The sequence below is a fragment of the Ochotona curzoniae genome, unplaced genomic scaffold, assembly GCF_017591425.1.
Source record: "Ochotona curzoniae isolate NIBS_2020 unplaced genomic scaffold, NIBS_Ocur_1.0 contig_4093, whole genome shotgun sequence".
Lineage (NCBI taxonomy): Eukaryota > Metazoa > Chordata > Mammalia > Lagomorpha > Ochotonidae > Ochotona > Ochotona curzoniae.
In genome coordinates, this window is record NW_024466124.1 from 222340 (window position 1) to 238935 (window position 16596).

The 16596-nt window shown below is 44.9% G+C and overlaps 1 protein-coding gene across 1 annotated transcript in view; it reads right to left on the reverse strand.

Moving 5' to 3' along the window:
- The window catches only part of ARHGAP31 (Rho GTPase activating protein 31), a 118217-nt gene extending 101937 nt beyond the window's left edge, over positions 1-16280 (reverse strand). Inside the window, exon 1 of the mRNA XM_040984196.1 lies at positions 15684-16280. Within this exon, the coding sequence (XP_040840130.1) occupies positions 15684-15783 (100 nt within the window). The 5' untranslated portion in view covers positions 15784-16280. The remainder of the gene's footprint in view (positions 1-15683) is intronic.
- Positions 16281-16596: the final 316 nt, after the last annotated feature.

The following is a 16596-nucleotide window of genomic DNA, read 5'->3' on the forward strand; positions in this document are numbered from 1 at the left end:
GCCTGTGGCCTGGGAAAGCAGTTGAGGATGGCCCAGACTCTTGGGCCCCTGCACCAGCATGGGAGACCCAAAAGAGGTTCCAGGCTCCTGGCTTCAGATTGGTGCAGCTCTGACTATTCAGATTGCGAGGGGAGTGAATCAATGGATGGAAGATCTTCTTCTCTGTGTCTCATCCTCTCTGTATATCTTTTTTTTTTTAAGATTTATTTTTTTATTACCAAGTCAGATATATGGAGAGGAGGAGAGACAGAGAGGAAGATCTTCCGTCCAATGATTCACTCCCCAGGTGGCTGCAATGGCTGGTGTTGTGCCGATCCGAAGCCAGGAACCAGGAACTTCTTCCAGGTTTCCCACGTGGGTGCAGGGTCCCAAAGCTTTGGGCCATCCTCCACTGCTTTCCCAGGCCACAAGCAGGGAGCTGGATGGGAAGTGGAGCTGCTGGGATTAGAAGCGGCACCCATATGGGATCCCGGGGTGTTCAAGGCGAGAACTTTAGCTGCTAAGCCACGCCGCCAGGCCCTCTCTCTGTATATCTTATCTGACTTACCAATAAAAATAAAATATGTTACAAAATAAAACATAAAAGACAGAAGGATACAAAGAGGGAAAGCTTAGAGATAGAGATGGAGAAATATCATCCATCTGCTTGTTCACTCCCTGAAATTCCTCAACCGTCATGGCTTGGTGGGGCCAGAGTCGGGAAACAGGAATTCCATTCTGGTCTCCAACATGGATCATGGAAGCCTTCTCAGGTACATGAGCAGGAAGTTGCACAGCTGAATGTAACTAGGACTCAAACTGGCACTCAGATATGGGATGTGGATACTGCAAGGGACAGTATACCAACTGTGCCAAAACAAGTCTCTGTTTCTTTCTTTTGATCAAAAGCTTATTTATTTAATTATTTTTATTTGAAAGGCAGTGTGACAAAGAGAAAAAGAGAGAGATACTTCATCTGCTGTGTCCTCCCAAATTCTCACAATAGCTAAAACTGGGGTTAGGCTGAAACCAACAGCCACAAACTACTTTTGGATCCCTCACATGTGTGGGAGCGACCCAAGTCTGAACCAATATCTTCTGTTTGCAGGGTCCATAGCAACAGGAAGGTGGGTGGAAAGTGGAGGTGGAACTTGATCCCAGACACTCAGATATGGGATGTGGGTCTCCTAAGTGAAGGCTTAACATGCTACACCACAATGCATGCCCCAAGCCATTAAGTATGTTGGTAATAATTTGTTATGGAATCAACAGGGAACTGATACAAGCAGTAACAGATACAAAAGCCTAGATAGACCAGCATGGTCATATTAATGATTGAAGCAGCCTTTTTTACCTCATCATAATTCTGATCTAAATATGTCTTTCTTAATGTACCTCTGTATACAAACTTGCATCTTAAAATGGAGCACTGAATATAAATATAATATGCCACCCCAGAAGGGCATAGCATGGTTTCCCTAGATCTCCACGCTCTGCTTCTTTTCATGGAGCCCTACGATTGAGGATTATTTACAATTAATCCGCATTTGGGTTCACTCTCAAGTCCCATTTATACCTCATCCAGTTGACTTTCAAAGATGCAACAGTGGTACAAATAGGCATATGTGAAATAATATTACAGGTAAAATAGAAAATTTGTCATTGTACCACCCCAGATATAAACAGAAAAGATTCTTAAAATTAGTACTTTTGCAGCTCCAACCAAAGAAAATCCTTGTGAGTATATAAGAGAACTAAACAGACAAGAGGAGGAAACCCCTAGGGATAGGTGGAGGAACTGAAACATTTGTTCTCATCTCTCAACTTTCATGTTTGTAACAATTACCTAGGAACCACATTCTGATTACTAAGACTGCTGAAACAGAAGAAAATTTCCAGTCACTAAGGGAATGATAACCATGGTCAACATGAAAAATCTACTAAATACCAGGCAGTACACTAGTTCCATTAATTCTTATACGCATTCCACGTAGTAGGTATTATTATCATTATTATAAATAATTAATCCATAGCTGAGAAAACTGGGGCAAAAAGAGTTTTAGTATCTTGCCCACAATCCAGCAGATAGAAACTTCTTTTTTAATAACAAGAATTGAAATGAAGAGGGCTTATAATAAAAAAACTCGAGGATACTTTCATCACATAATAATTTTAAAAGATTTAAAAAGTAAAAAATATGAACCCCAGCACTAGAGCACAGCATAATGAGCCTCTAGTTGCAGTGCCAGCATCCCATATGGCCACCAGTTCAAGTCCCAGCTGTTTTACTTGGGACCCTGTACCCACATGGGAGACACAAAAGAAAATCCTGGCTTCAGATTGGCCCAACTCTGGCCATTATGGCCATTTAAGGAGTGACTCAGCAGATGGAAGATCTCTTTCTCTGCTTTGCTCTTTGTAACTCTTTCAAATTAAAAAAAAAAAAAACCCATTAAAAAAGTAAAAATACATGTTCAGTATTGAAAGTTTGGGCATTATAATAATCACAATGAGGAAAATTGGAATCATGTGGCTTTAATTAGCCACCCCATCTGTTTTAAAAAAAGATCTGTTTGAAAGGAAGAGTCACAGAAAGAAAACAGATACTTTAGCTGCTCACTCCCTAGTGGCTTCAATATCTGAGGCTGAACTAGTCTGAAACCAGGAGCCTGGAACTCCATCCAGGTTTCCCACATGGGTGGCAAGGGCACAAGTGCTACCTTCTGTTGCCTTCCCAGGCACATTAGCAGGGAGCTGGATGGAAAGCGGAGAGGTGGGGTCTCAAACCAGCACCCCGGCATGGAATGTTGGAACTGCAAGTATTGGTTTAACCTGTTGAGCCACAATACTGTTCCTAATTAGCTGCTCCTTTGTGCTAAGTAAATGTTTCCCAGATGAGATCAGCCAGCCAAGGATGTCAGAACTGCCAAAAGCACATTTTAAAATTTTCATCTCATACCTACAAAAGCAGAGTCATGGCAATCTTAGATTCTTTACAGTTTGGAGATCTAATTTACTATAGGTTCCATTTAGTAAAATCATAGTTTCTCCACATATCCAGACATTACAGGGCCTGTGCAAACATCCTTTTAGAAATGTCTATTGTAAGTACATTTTTTTTCAAGAAGTCCAAAATAGAATTTTTCTTTTAAGATTTACTTTATTTATTCGAAAGTGTTACAGAGGGAAAAGGGAGAGACAATGAGAGAACTCTTCATCTCTGATTTATTCCCCAAATGGTTGGGCTGAGCTGAAGCCAGGAGCCAGGAGATTCTTCTGATTCTTACGTGTGAATCTAAGAGCCTAAGCAGCTGCCTTCCCAGGTGGATTAGAAGGAGCTGGATTGAAAGTGAAATCACTGGGACTCAAACTGGTATCCATATGGGATGCTGGCATCCTAAGTGGCTTTACCTGTTACACCACATCACCAGAAGCCAAAATAGAATTTAAAGAATATCTTTAGAATTACAGAACATTTCTAATGGCTGGTGTTATGGCATAGTAGGCTAAGCCTCTCCCCGCAGCACCAGAATCTCATAAGGGTGCCGATTTATGCCTCGGCTGCTCCACTTCCAGCCTAGCACTCTGCTTACAGCCTGGGAAAACAGCAGAAGAGGGCCCAAATGCCCAGAAGAAGCTCCTGGCTCCTGGCTTCAGATAGACCTGGCTCTGATTATTGTGACCATCTGGGGAGTGAACCAACCGGAAGATGAAAGCCCTCTCTATTTCCCCTCTTTCCGTAAATCTGGTTTTCAAATAAAGCTCACCCACAACACAGGCATTCCAATGTGAGCACTGGTTTGAGTCTTGCTGCTCCACTTCTTATCAGCTCCAACTCTGGGAAAGCAGTAGAAATAGCCCAAATGTCTTGGCTCTTGAACCCGTATGGAAGACTCAGATGGAGTTCTTGGCTCTGGCTTTGGCCTTACCCAGCCTTGGATGTTGTGTCCATTTGGGGAGTGAACCAGCAGATGGAAGATTTCTCTAACTCTCCCACCTCTATTATTCTGCCTTTAAAAAAAAAGTTATGTTGGGCCTGGCGTGGTAGCCTAGCGGCTAAAGTTCTTGTCTTGAATGCACCAGAATCCCATATGAGCGCTGGTTCTAATCCCAGCAGCCCTGCTTCCCATCCAGTTCCCAGCCTGTGGCCTGGGAAAGCAGTTGAAGACAGCCCAGGGCCTTGGGACCCTGCACCCACATGGGGGACCTGAAAGAAGTTCCTGGCTCCTAGCTTTGGATTGGCACAGCACTGGCCATTGTGATCACTTGGGGAGTGAATCATTGGACAGAAGATCTTCCTCTTTGTCTTTCCTCCTCTCTGTATATCTGCCTTTCCAATAAAAATGAATAAATCTTTGAAAAAAAAAGTTATTTCTAGTATATACTAAATGTGACCAACATCTGTTTCATTTGAAAAATAATTTTGAAAGTTAGAACTTCTTTTAAAAGTATTTTATGCCTAGAGAAAGTAGAGAATTATTGCCCAAGATTTACAAAGACACTTTGATGGGCTAAAGGGGGACATGAGGCAACAGTTAATATACCCTCGGGAATGGCCCCAGCCCACGCCAGAATATCTGGGTTCTAGTCCTGGCTCTACTCGGTGTTTCAGCTTTCTACTAATATGCATTCTGTGGTGTAGCAGATGACCAAAACAGTTAGGTTTCTATCCTCCATGTGGGAGACACAGATTGAGTTTTTAGCTTGCAATATCAGCCTGGCTCAGACTCAGGTGCTGTAGGCCTTTAGGAAGTGAACCAATGGATGGGAGATCTCTATCTAGTTTCTGTCTCTGTTTGCCTTTCAAATAAAATAACTAAATATTTTTTTTTTAAAGGAGGTCCAGAATTCTTAGACCTAGAATTCGAAACTCATACTGTTCCTGGAGAATTCTGCCCACATTCCAATCTAAGATCAAACTGTCTTTAGGGGAAGTAAAGAAATGGGAATGAGGAAACCATAAGCTAGGTAGAAGCCAAGCTTAGCACAATGGAAAAACAAGCCATTTGTAGACGACTCCATATACTCTGGGCCCAGGTTAGCTAGAGCCTACATGTAGCTTCTTCAAGTCACCTAATAAGTCTTATGTCTTCAGCTCTGTTTCTGATTCACAGATCTGTTTTTAGTATTGCTTTTCCAAAAAGCAAAATAGCTCTTCTCCATTAACTCCAGGCCCATGTTCTAGCTATTAGCAAAGAAACAAAGGATTTTCCACATCCAGACCCAAAAACGTCTATGCACTTTGAAGGACATAATGAAACTTAAATAGCTAAAACTTAGTAGAAAGAAATCCAACAACTCACGCCAAAAGCACAAATCCCTAACAGAATAGCAAGACAAAAGCCAGAAAACGGAACAAAAATATGCATTGTAGGGGAGGGGCTAGCAGGGAGGTGTAGTTTTATATGGAAGAGTTGACATCATTGTTTCCCAATAACACTCAGCATGCAGGAAACAGATGGGAAAGAAGTGGTAGAAGGGACTACTTATGGTAACAGGGCATGCTCTCTGTTTAGAATTATTCCATTTGAAACCTAAATGTTTTACTTTGAAAAACTAAAGTTGGAAGCTATTGCCAGAAGTTTGGTTCAAGTATAACTAAACCTTACTGAACTTCTCACCTTGGCAATGCATGGCAAAATGGAGCTCTTGGTGTCAAATCCTGTTTTATTGCCAGCATAGCTGTGGCTACTTGGAACTGAAGCAGATAAATACATAGAAGAAACACTTAAATCTGGACAGACATGGTTTCAGTCCTGCTTCTCCCAATTCCTCTCTGGATGACATTAGGCAATCTTTTTAATGTCTGAAAGGTTTCTCTGCTATGAAACGGGGACAAAACAAAAAGTTTCCACACATATAGTGGGCAGAGACTGAGGCTGGACATTTAAACCATACAGCTAGACCTAACCAAAAAAGGAAGTTGGGATAGTTTTTAATTTTTTAACAGAATTTCCTATCCTTTTGTGCTTAGGTAGGGCACCGATGTAGTCACAACTAGACAAACCAACAGCCACTCTCATTATTATCAGCTACTATGCCCTCCCCGATGATAAATTCATTCCCCAGCTGCTGTAGTCAGGCTGTCGTCATTCCTCCCAGGGCTTCCAATCCCCAGCCTGGCTGCTTTTAAGTCACCCTCAGGTACCTTTCCCAGAACCTAAGCATCTCCTCCCCCAGGGTACAGGAGGGTGTGACTAATTTCATGTATGGGGACACATGGTTTTTTCCCTCTAGAAACCAAGCACTCCATTTCTCCAAATCTCTAACATTCTTCCAGTCAGATGACATTTCTTTTATTTATTTATTTTTTGATTCCCTACCTTACCCTACCCCCAGCACCATCATCCACTACAACCATTCTCTGATGGTTCTCTTTCAACTCAGCTGTCTCACAGGTTAGCATTTCCTGCCTGCATTTCCTCTAGAGTCCTCATTTCAGTTTTTTCTCTTCTGAATCCTCAAGATCAAGAGCAACTTGAGAATGTTTACGTAAATCCAACAGCATCTAGCATGTCAGGGTTCCATTAAATGCTGTTCCATTGAATTAAAAGCACCATAAAAGATTGTTTCTGATGAAAAACATAAAACAAGCTAGAAAAGGGAATATGCATGATCACACAAATTAGATCAATTGCCTTTCACCAAGACAACAGGTTTATTTATGGTTTGCCAGATTCTAGCTTATATGTCAAATGGTTTTCTATGACACTAAGAACTACTTTATATTGCTATAGTGGTGGGGGGGATATGATTGTGATATTCATTTCTCTCCCTCTAGGTGTGGTTGGGATGAGAACCACCAAAGGAATTCTGGACCAGCATCAGGACATGAGCGTGGCATCAGGGCCTGGTATGCATCAGTCAAACTTGAACTAGAACAGAACGCCTGAGACTGAATCCTAGACACTCAGTTGGTTCTGAGGCCCTGCCAAGAATGTGGCTCACACCAAGCGATGACTGGTAAGGCACTAGGAAAAGACAGTGCAAAGCCTAGGTCATTTTCTGTCCAGGACTAACAGATAGGAACTCCTGTGGGTCCATTAACAGTCTTGGTTTCCTGATCATGAAGCACACCAGTAATGGCTCCAGGCACGAGCCTCCTAGAAGGGCTCCGGCACTGGTTTCCTGAAGAAGGAAACAGGGTCAATCAATCAACAGTTTTGTGTCCGCCGTAGGACTCACCCTGAGAGTGGCACTGTGAGTTACCCAATCTGCTGGAGCTGTCAAATGCCACCTGACTCTGGTGAAGTCTTACTATCTACTTGCATCCACAGTCAGCTACAGAACAGAACAAAATAGAATGGAGACCAATTAGAGACGCTGTGACCCCAAGGCAGTGGGTGTCTCCAGCAGGGGAAAAAAAGAAGATTGTGGCTACAGTGGGCAGGGAGGGACCAGGGAGGAAAAGGTGGGGCCTGGGTGGACTTGGAAGCTGAAAGATTTAGGTAGTATGTTTTGAAAATGCCTTGCAGTGAACAAATTACTATGTGAATATTAATTGTTATTAAAACTGTTAACATTCTAGGCCACGGGAAGAGAGCAAGGTAAACGGGGGAATTTTTTCCCACACTTTTCTTTTGAACAAATATGTAAAGTAAATGCCAAATTATGAAATATGCTCTTCTGGAGCTGTACTTCCCACCTAAAATATGACCTTAGCAATCACTCAGCTTTAAATCCTGCTCTCCCCAACTTCAAAATCTTGGCAAGTGATTGAACCTCTTAGACATTAATTTTCTCCTCTCCTTTTTTGAATATTTATTTATTTTTTATTGGAAAGTAAGATATACCAAGGAAGAGAGACAGACAGGAAGATCTTCTGTCTTTTGATTCACTTCCCAAGCGGCCACAACAGCCAGAGCTGAGCCAATCTGAAGCCAGGCGCTACGAGTTTCTTCTGGGTCTCCTGGAGCATGCAAGGCAAAGACTCCAGCCACTAGGCTACTATGGCGGGCCCTTCTCTTTAAAATGGGGTTAAATGCCAAATTCTCAAAGATGTTGAAAATATACTTTGTATAGGGCCCAGCATGATGGCCTAACTACTAAAGTCCTTGTCTAGAACACACCAGGATCCCATATGGCTGCCAGTTCTAATCCTGGCAGCTCCACTTCCCTTCCAGCTCCCTGTCTATGGCCTGGGAAAGCAGTGGAGGATGTCCCAAAGCCTTGGGACCCTGCACCCACATGAAAGACCCAGAAGCAGCTCATGGCTCCTGGCTTTGGATTGGCTCAACTCCTGTCATTTGCGATCACTTGGAGGAGTCAATCACCAGATTGAAGATCTTCCTCTTTGTCTCTCCTCTCTCTATATATATGACTTTGCAATAAAAATAAATACATCTTAAGGAAAATATGCTTTGTGTACATAAAATGAGTGAGATTTAGTAAACAATCAACACAGATAGAAGGTGTTATACCAAATAACAGCAAAAAGGTCTGACCCCATTTTGTAGCACCTGGGATCCAACCTAAGGCTCCATTCTCAACTTCAGCTTCCTGTTAATGTACACCCAACGAGGAGACCCAATTCAGTTCCTGGTTTCAGCGTGGACATTTAGAGAGTGAATCACTAGACAGACGATCTTTCTTTTTCTTCCTGTTTTTCAAATAAAAATAAATCAACCATTACAATTTTGAGAAACCAATCAAAATAAGGTTTGATTTGGGACTCAGCCTTAGAAGACCTCATCTTTTTTCTCCTTCCTTCAACTACCCAGTCGCTTGATGCCTTCATTTCTTTTTCTACGAAAATTTGTTCGTAGAAAATAAAAAATCCCAGGCCCAGCGCGGTGGCGCAAGTGGTTGAAGGTCCTCGCCTTGCACGCCCGGGATCCCATATGGACGCCGGTTCTAATCCCGGCAGCCCCGCTTCCCTTCCAGCTCCCTGCCTGTGGCCTGGGAAAGCAGCAGAGGACGGCCCAAAGCTTTGGGACCCTGCACCCGCGTGGGAGACCTGGAAGAGGCTCCTGGCTTCGGATCGGCATAGTATCGGCCCGTTGCGCTCACTTGGGGAGTGAATCATCGGATGGAAGATCTTCCTCTCTGTCTCTCCTCTCTGTATATCTGCCTTTCCAATAAAAAAATAATAAAAATAAATCTTTTTTTAAAAAAAAAAGAAAATAAAAAATCCAGTACTGGTATTTATTCTCTTTTGAATCACAGTCAGTTTCCTCCCAGAACTTCTTTAAATCTTCGCTAAGATCCTATCCTGGGGGGAAGTCAGAAGGATCGGAGGTAGCTGCCCTGACTCTTGAAGTCCCACCAAGCTGCCGTAACTCCCTCAACCACTACTTGAAGCCAGTCCTCTGAGGGAGGGACACCAAGGCCAGTTCAATATAAGCATAACATTTTTACTGGAGCATAGGAAGAAACAGTTCAGAGAATTAGGTGAAACACGCATACCTATGAAAATGGAAAATTCAAAAAGTGATGATAATCAGGAAGATACCAGAATGGCTTAAATACAGGGCAAGCAATAGGTGAGGGAGAGGGGGTGGTAGAAACCTAAACCCCATGTTCCTGAACCTCAAGACTTTTCTGAAGGAATCACTAGAAAGAAGTGGGGTTCCGGGAACCAGAGGCCAGGGTAGGCAGCTCAGTGGACCAGTATATTTTGAAAGGAATAAGCAGAAAGGTCTATCACTAATTTCTTCCAGGAAGATTCAGCTAGAAGCTGGTGTGGTATTGGAGTTTCTTATCCTTAGACAGAGCTCTGGAACTTTCGACTGTACTCCTTTCAGTTCCACCCACAGCTGCACAGCCACACACATAGCCACAAAATACAGGCAAACTTTCTGCAGTGAGGCGAGTACAGGAATCAAGAGACCACAGCAAGAGTTTTAGTCAATTAACTTTTAGAATTCAGGATATACCCAAGCTCCACACACTGTACCTACAGAAAAGATTCTCAGGTTATCCAACAGATGTCCAACAGATTCAAGAGGAAGTATGAAAGGAATGTTCCAGAAACTACAGATTTTAATGCCATTGGAGGGCTTGTCAGCCAATTACAGCATCAATTATGGAAAAATGTGTTCCTAGTTGCACCTCTTTCCATCTGTACCAGCATAAGAGCAGGTCTTAGGCTCTCCTCTGCCCTGTCTCCGGGCTCTCAAATTGGGCTAAACCAAGAAGGGCCCCCCTGCCTGGGCCTCTTGAGGCTGGAAGGCATTTGGGTGGCTGCCAGTGGGGGTGGATCGGGGAAGGAGGAAGGGTGAGGCTATGGCTATGGTCAAGGGGCTCTTGGCAGAAGCCTAAAGGGTGGGCAGGAGAGGCATGTGTGTAGGTGGAAGTAGCTGTTTCCAGCCTCTGAGTGGGCTGTCATATCCACACTACCCAGAGTTAAGTTACAGCTTGGTTTCAAGTTATCTCTTAACAGATTACTCCAGACTCCAAGCCCCAATGTCCTCTTTCATTTCCCATGTCTCACTCTGAGAGCTCTGAGGTAGGGGATGCCCCATTTAAACTGAAAGCCCACAAGGAGGCAGTTCTCCATAAAGTCCCCCTCCAAGTACTAGTTTCTCTTTCCAATTCCTGTGTGCAGCAGTGGCTGGCTATGTCTTCCTCAGGTTTTTCCAGGGCCTGTTAGTTTCAAGTTGACATTTAGATTTTCCCATCACTTACAATGATGGTCCAACTCTGGAAAAGTCCTGCTTGAACTGGCCTCTTCATTCAATGGGCAAGAGTCTGCTTCCTGTCCTTCCTGATACACAATTAATGCTCATTTAACCACCTCATTGGTGCCTCATTCATTAAGCCACCCAAAGTATGTGGTTATGCTAGAATTGTCTAAGGTATCATAATAATAATAGCCACACTTATAGCTTAACATGTGTGTGACTTCTGTCAAATTCAATCAAATTAACTTTTTTCACCTTGATTATATTATCCCCATTCCATGGCAGAGAAAACTGAGACCTAGAGAAGGTAGAGCATTTGGCTGGGAAAAAACAAAGCTGAAATTCTATTCCAGGCAGTAAAGTTCCAGAACTAATGAAAGCCCCTAGTAGGGGTGCCTGCCAGGAAGGATCAGGGAAGGTTTATAGAACCTTCCAAACTGAGATCCAAAAGATGAGGAATTAGCCAGGAGAGGTGTGATAAAGATGTACCATGCAAGAGCTGGGAAGGAAACCACTAAGCCAAACAGAATCCCCTGGCCTTCAATTCTCCAGTCTGTGTTAAATCTTATCTTGGATAGAAAAACATTTACTTTCCTTGCTAAAACTTTCTCCTGTTTATGTTAGGGTATCTCATCTATTTAATCAGAGATCAAAGCTTCCATTTTCTCCATTAGCTGTCCTATATGACAGCTAACTTCAAAGCTTAATTGAGCCATTGGTTTCTGAAGGTTTGTTCACATGTCTTAGACTACAAATTTCATAAATTTCTCAAGTTTGGAATCTATCTTTATTTCTCCAGTATCTAATACAGTGTCTTAGTAATTATTTATTAAATAATGAATAAACAAAATTAAGGGATCCTTTAGTCTCAGAAATATAGAACAGCATCATCTGCAAGTTCCCATAGACTTATCCTTACTGTGAACCCTCTGTTATCGCTCAAATAAAATCAAACACACACACACACACAAACACTTTTTTCAGCCTGGTGATAAGCAGGAAAGATATTCAGCTATGAAAAGACACACAGTTCTTACTAAAAATTCAAAGGGTGCATTCTGAATGATCCAAGATGCTTATTCCAAGGAGAAAATGACCTGCAAACCTGTGCTTTGCTGGCAGTAGTTCTCAAACCTGCCAATGTGCCAAAATCACATTGGGAAGATTTTTTTTAAAGTATAGAAACACAAAAAGTGATCATTTACTGATTGATTCAGCTCCCCAAATCCCCACAACAGCCAGGGTGGGGCCAAAGCCAGGAGGCAGGAACTCTATCTGGGTCTCCTACATGAGCAGCAGAGAAGCAAGTACTTGAGCCAACATCTGATGTCTTTCCAGAGTGTTCCTAAAGCAGGAAGCTGCAATGGAATTGGATCCAGCCCTCACATCCAGGCTTGTGGTATGGGATGCAGGCTTCCCAAGTGAACTACACTGAGCCAATGGCCCAGTGGATGATTTTAATGCATTACCAAGATGAAGAGTTACTGGGCTAGAACCATGTTATTTCTCCCCCCTCTACCTCACACACACACGCACACACACACACACACACACACACACACACCCCAGAGTGGTAACGGAAAGAATGCTCAGGAAGTTGAAAAAGTCCTTAGCTTTAAAGTGAGCCAACATGAAGGGAAAAGGTAGTTTTCTGTATAAGTACTTCTGCTTGTCCCTGGCTCCTTATCTCAGCATCTCTAAGTTCTGTTGAAGGTAAGAGAACATTTGGTTTGTAGAAGAGAGGTAGGAGATGACCATGGATGCACTCTGGCCTCACGGAGCTTCACCCACCACTTCCTTACCATAGGTGACAACATCACATGGAGCTTATAACGTGGTTACAAAGGTCTTCATATTCAATGGTCAAAAAGAAGAAAAAGAAAACTACACTATTTTTAGCTTCAGTAGTAAAAAAGGAATAATCTCCCTATTGCAGACAGGAAGAGAAAGTTAACTGGTTCCCAGAGGAGAGCTGGGGTCAGGCACACAGCCACTGTGGTGGCGGGAAAGTGAAAAAGGCTCCAGTCAAGTCCGCCAGGAGCCACCACAGACAGTTCCTGGGTGTTCTTACTGGGTAGAAGAAAAAGTAGTCGAAGGGAGAAACTCCCTTCTCATGAGAACCCAGACTGAAAATGGCATGTGTGTGGATGCCTGCAGAAACTGCACACACAGGGTGCGTGGATGTGTGTAAAGGTACAGATTTCTGCTTTTCATCAGCTTCCCAAAGATTAAGGCTGACAAGTGGTCCTGAGCAATGTCCATTCTAAGCCGAAATACCAGTTTATCATCCACACACCCTGCTGGGTCAAAGTTCACTAGCTAAAAGGTAGCAGTGCTGGGCTTCAAGACACTACAGAAATAGATGACATTCAGCTTCTGTGCTTAGCTTCTGTCTGTCCAGAGTTCTCACTTGGCTTTCCTGTTTTCAGATGGTCTGAGTATAATAAACTGTCACCAGCTTTGTCCTCCACTCCAGCCCAGGTCTCTCCTGCCTGGTCAAAAACAGGGGTTCTCATAGTGTCTCTCTATCTCTTCTCTTTTGTCCTTGTACTCCCAGGTCTGAGTCCATTTTCTCCCATTTTTACCCAGGTCCATCACCCTGTTCCTGACCACCAAAATGCAGTGACCATGTAATCAGTTTTGAGAAGCCTTCCCCAGCCTCCTGGTATCTGGTTGCCACAATGACTTGTCACCCTTGGCATTCTGGGCTGAATTTCCAAAGTGGTGGGCAAAGGCCTGATGCCTAATGCAGCTCTCCCCTCCTGGAAAGGGAAGCCACACCCTGTCTAGTAACCAAAAAGCATTTTGAAAAGTCCATGAGGAGGCTACTTTGTCTCATCATGAATAGTAGCTTTATTTGTTGATGCTTCACAACAAAACTAAGGAGAAAGTATCCAATCAGTGTTGGCTGTGGGAGACAAAAAGAAGCCCGAATGACTCCTCATTTATGTAAGCTGCATATTACACATGTCTAACTTGCATGTCATACAATAACGGTGTGTGTATAATTTAAGCGGGTCAGCTGCTTTTCGTTTCAAAGCTGAACTCTATTAAAATATGTTCAATTTTGAAAGTTTGCTGACTTGTGGAAAGGCTGTCTGTTTTTCATTTGAAGGAGGGGGAATCTTTAGAAGAGAATGTGGACTCAAACATGGAAGCCAGGAAGGGAAAGGAAGCCCCCACAGGTCCGGGCCACCCGTGTCCTTCAGAATTTCACCGCACGAAAGGAAGCAGGTCAATGTACCTCTCCAGGCTTCTGCTTCTCCTCTCCAAGCTGTGCATCACTGAATACAGTTTTCTATTTCTTCTTTAAGCCATGGTCTCCCTGCCACAAACATCCTGAACCTTCTCCCCTCCCCCTCATTGAAGCATGTGCCAAAGCCAAAAATACAGAGCAGGTGAAGGAACAGCTGCCTATGGGTGCCTTTGAGGTAGTTTCATAGAACTCGACTTCTGGGCTTCCGGTTCTTCCTATGACAGAATAAGGCAAGGCTAGTAGGCAGCCTTGTGTCGCTGTCTCAGCTTTGAAGGAAAGGGCCTAGAACAGCACTCACGTGGTGGAAGGTGGCATCCAAGGACATTCCTAGTGTTCCTAAAGGTTAACTGGAAGACCATACACAAACAGGAGAGAAATTCATTCTAAACTACTGATAGCAATGGTTGAAATGCATACTTAGAAGTGTTCTCATACTCAAAAAAAAAAAAAAAGCTTAAGCCAAGTGATTCTACTATGAAACCTACATCTCCAGATTGTTGGTGAGGATAAAATGAACTGGTTCAGTTATGCCTCAATTTCAAAAGAGAAGCTTTAAAATCTGTGCTTCCTCAAGCTCTAAAATACTAAGCTATTTGTTCTAATGACACAGCTGACTGCAAACCCTGGGACACCACAGGAATATTACACCACTGGAAATTACTAGGTGGAGGCTTTTTTTTTTTTTTTTTGGAAAAAAAGGGGGGGCAGTGAAAGTATTGCACTGTTTTTGAGATGTATATTTGATATGAACTAATCAAGTCATTTGGGGATTCCTTTCCTGAAGGCGGAATCATTCTGCGCAGTTGCACAGTCCCTAAGTTCCCCCTTTGTTGTATTTATCTATGTATAAACAAGCCTAAAGCAGGCTAGCTTTTCCTCCAACTGAAGCTTCTACAGACAAGGCCTTTTTGTCATGGATAAGTGAGGGTCAGTCAACCTTACAAAAGGAGTTATTTAATGCTCAATTTTCCCAACTTTCCTATGATGAAAAACTCCTAACCTCAAATGCTGCCTTTCCCCCCAACCCTGCCCCAGGCTAGAATTGTTTTCTTTTCCCCTTGCCCAACTGATGCTTAAGTTATCTCCACTGTGCTGGATTCCTTCTTTCCTCTCAATCTGACCTTGAACACAGAGATGCTCTTCTGTTGTCTTAGGTATCCCCAACTACTTCAGATTGGAGGCCATCTGACCTTTTTGTGACACCCTTGTCAGATGCATCACATGTTAATCTGAAAGCCAAGAGGAGTTAAAACGTCTGGGGGTTGGGCAAAGAAAGGAAAGTAACCATATATGTGGCATCAGCTTAGAAATTTAGAAAATGTGTAACCACACCCCACTCCCACTCCCATCCCCTGCCTAGGATCCCCGCCCCCCACTGCCTCCTAGCACATTAATATCAAAAGACATGAGCAGAGGAAATCAGAGACCCCAACAGGGACAAGTTGGAGGCGGTTGCATTTGGCACCAGGCGCAGCTCCCCCACGCAGCATCCCACTGTCCACCTCTCAGCCTTCCCTGGCGACCACATCCAGCTCCCACCCCCAGCCCGGAGGTGGCCGCTGAAACTCAGCGCAGCACCGCCCATTAACGGCTAGGGTGCGACCCACGCCAGGACTGACAGCCCTGCCCGTAGCGGTGGCAGCACTGTGCACCTTAACAGTCATCTGTTCTATTTTCTTTAAAAAAAAAAGAAAGAAAGAAAAGTACATTGAGGCCTGGAATATAATAACTTGTGAACTAAATCGCACACGCAGCCCCAGAGTCCACCGCTCCCACCAACAAAAAGAAAGGGGAGAAATGAGGGAGAGGGGGAAAGGCCCATTTACCATCCTGTCCTGAGCTTTCCAGATACTCTGTCAGGTCACAGCCAAACGCGCTGGCGGCTCCCTTGCGTTTCAGCTTCTGCTTGGCACCCTTGTTCTTCATGAGTTAGTTCCGAAGAGGCTGCCCCTCCGTCTCGCCTCCCCGCTGCCTGGCACCCCGGTAAGATGGTCTCCCCGGCTCGGATCAGCCGTCGCAGCGCGGCTCTGGGGAAGAGCCGGGCCGGGGGCCCTGCGCATGGACCCCGCGGGGCGGCGGGCGGGCCGGGCCAGCCGAGTGGGAGATCCACGCCGCGCGCTCCAGGGCCGCCGCGCCGGAGGCCGTGCAGGGCTGGCAGCTGCGGCCGGCCGGCTTGGGAGTGTCACTTCCTCACTGGGAGTCCCGGGGACTTTCACAGGCTGCGGCGTCTCGGGGCGCTCTTCCTCGGTGAGGCCAGAGGGAAAGGGCGAGCTCTCCGGTCCGCCTTCCTGCCTCAGAGGCCGGGACGGGACTCGGGAGCGGGGCGCGGGGCCGCGGCGCGGGGGCCAGCAGAGACCGCCCGGGGGGCTGCTGTGGGTCCGCCGCCCTGGCCCGCGGTCGTGCCTTCAGGCGGTTTCGGGAGAGCGAAAAACAAGCATCCCGTCTCTCTCTCGCCCGCCCTCACGCCTTCCTCTTTTTTTTTCCCTGTCTTACAAATCCTAGGATCATCCAGCTCAGGAAACGCTGGAAGGAAGTTAGCTAGGGAGGGAGGGGGGCGGAGGGTGGAAATTTTTGGCAGCTCCGAGCTGCGTGTACGGAGCGGGAGGAAGTAGGTGGGTGGGTTGAGGAGCACCGGGCTGGGGGAGAGGACGCGCTCTCCTGAGAGCCCGAGCTGCCGTTCCTGAGGTGGCCGCCGGCGCGGAGAGGAAGCCGCCGCTCTCCTGAGGAGCCGCGGCCCGC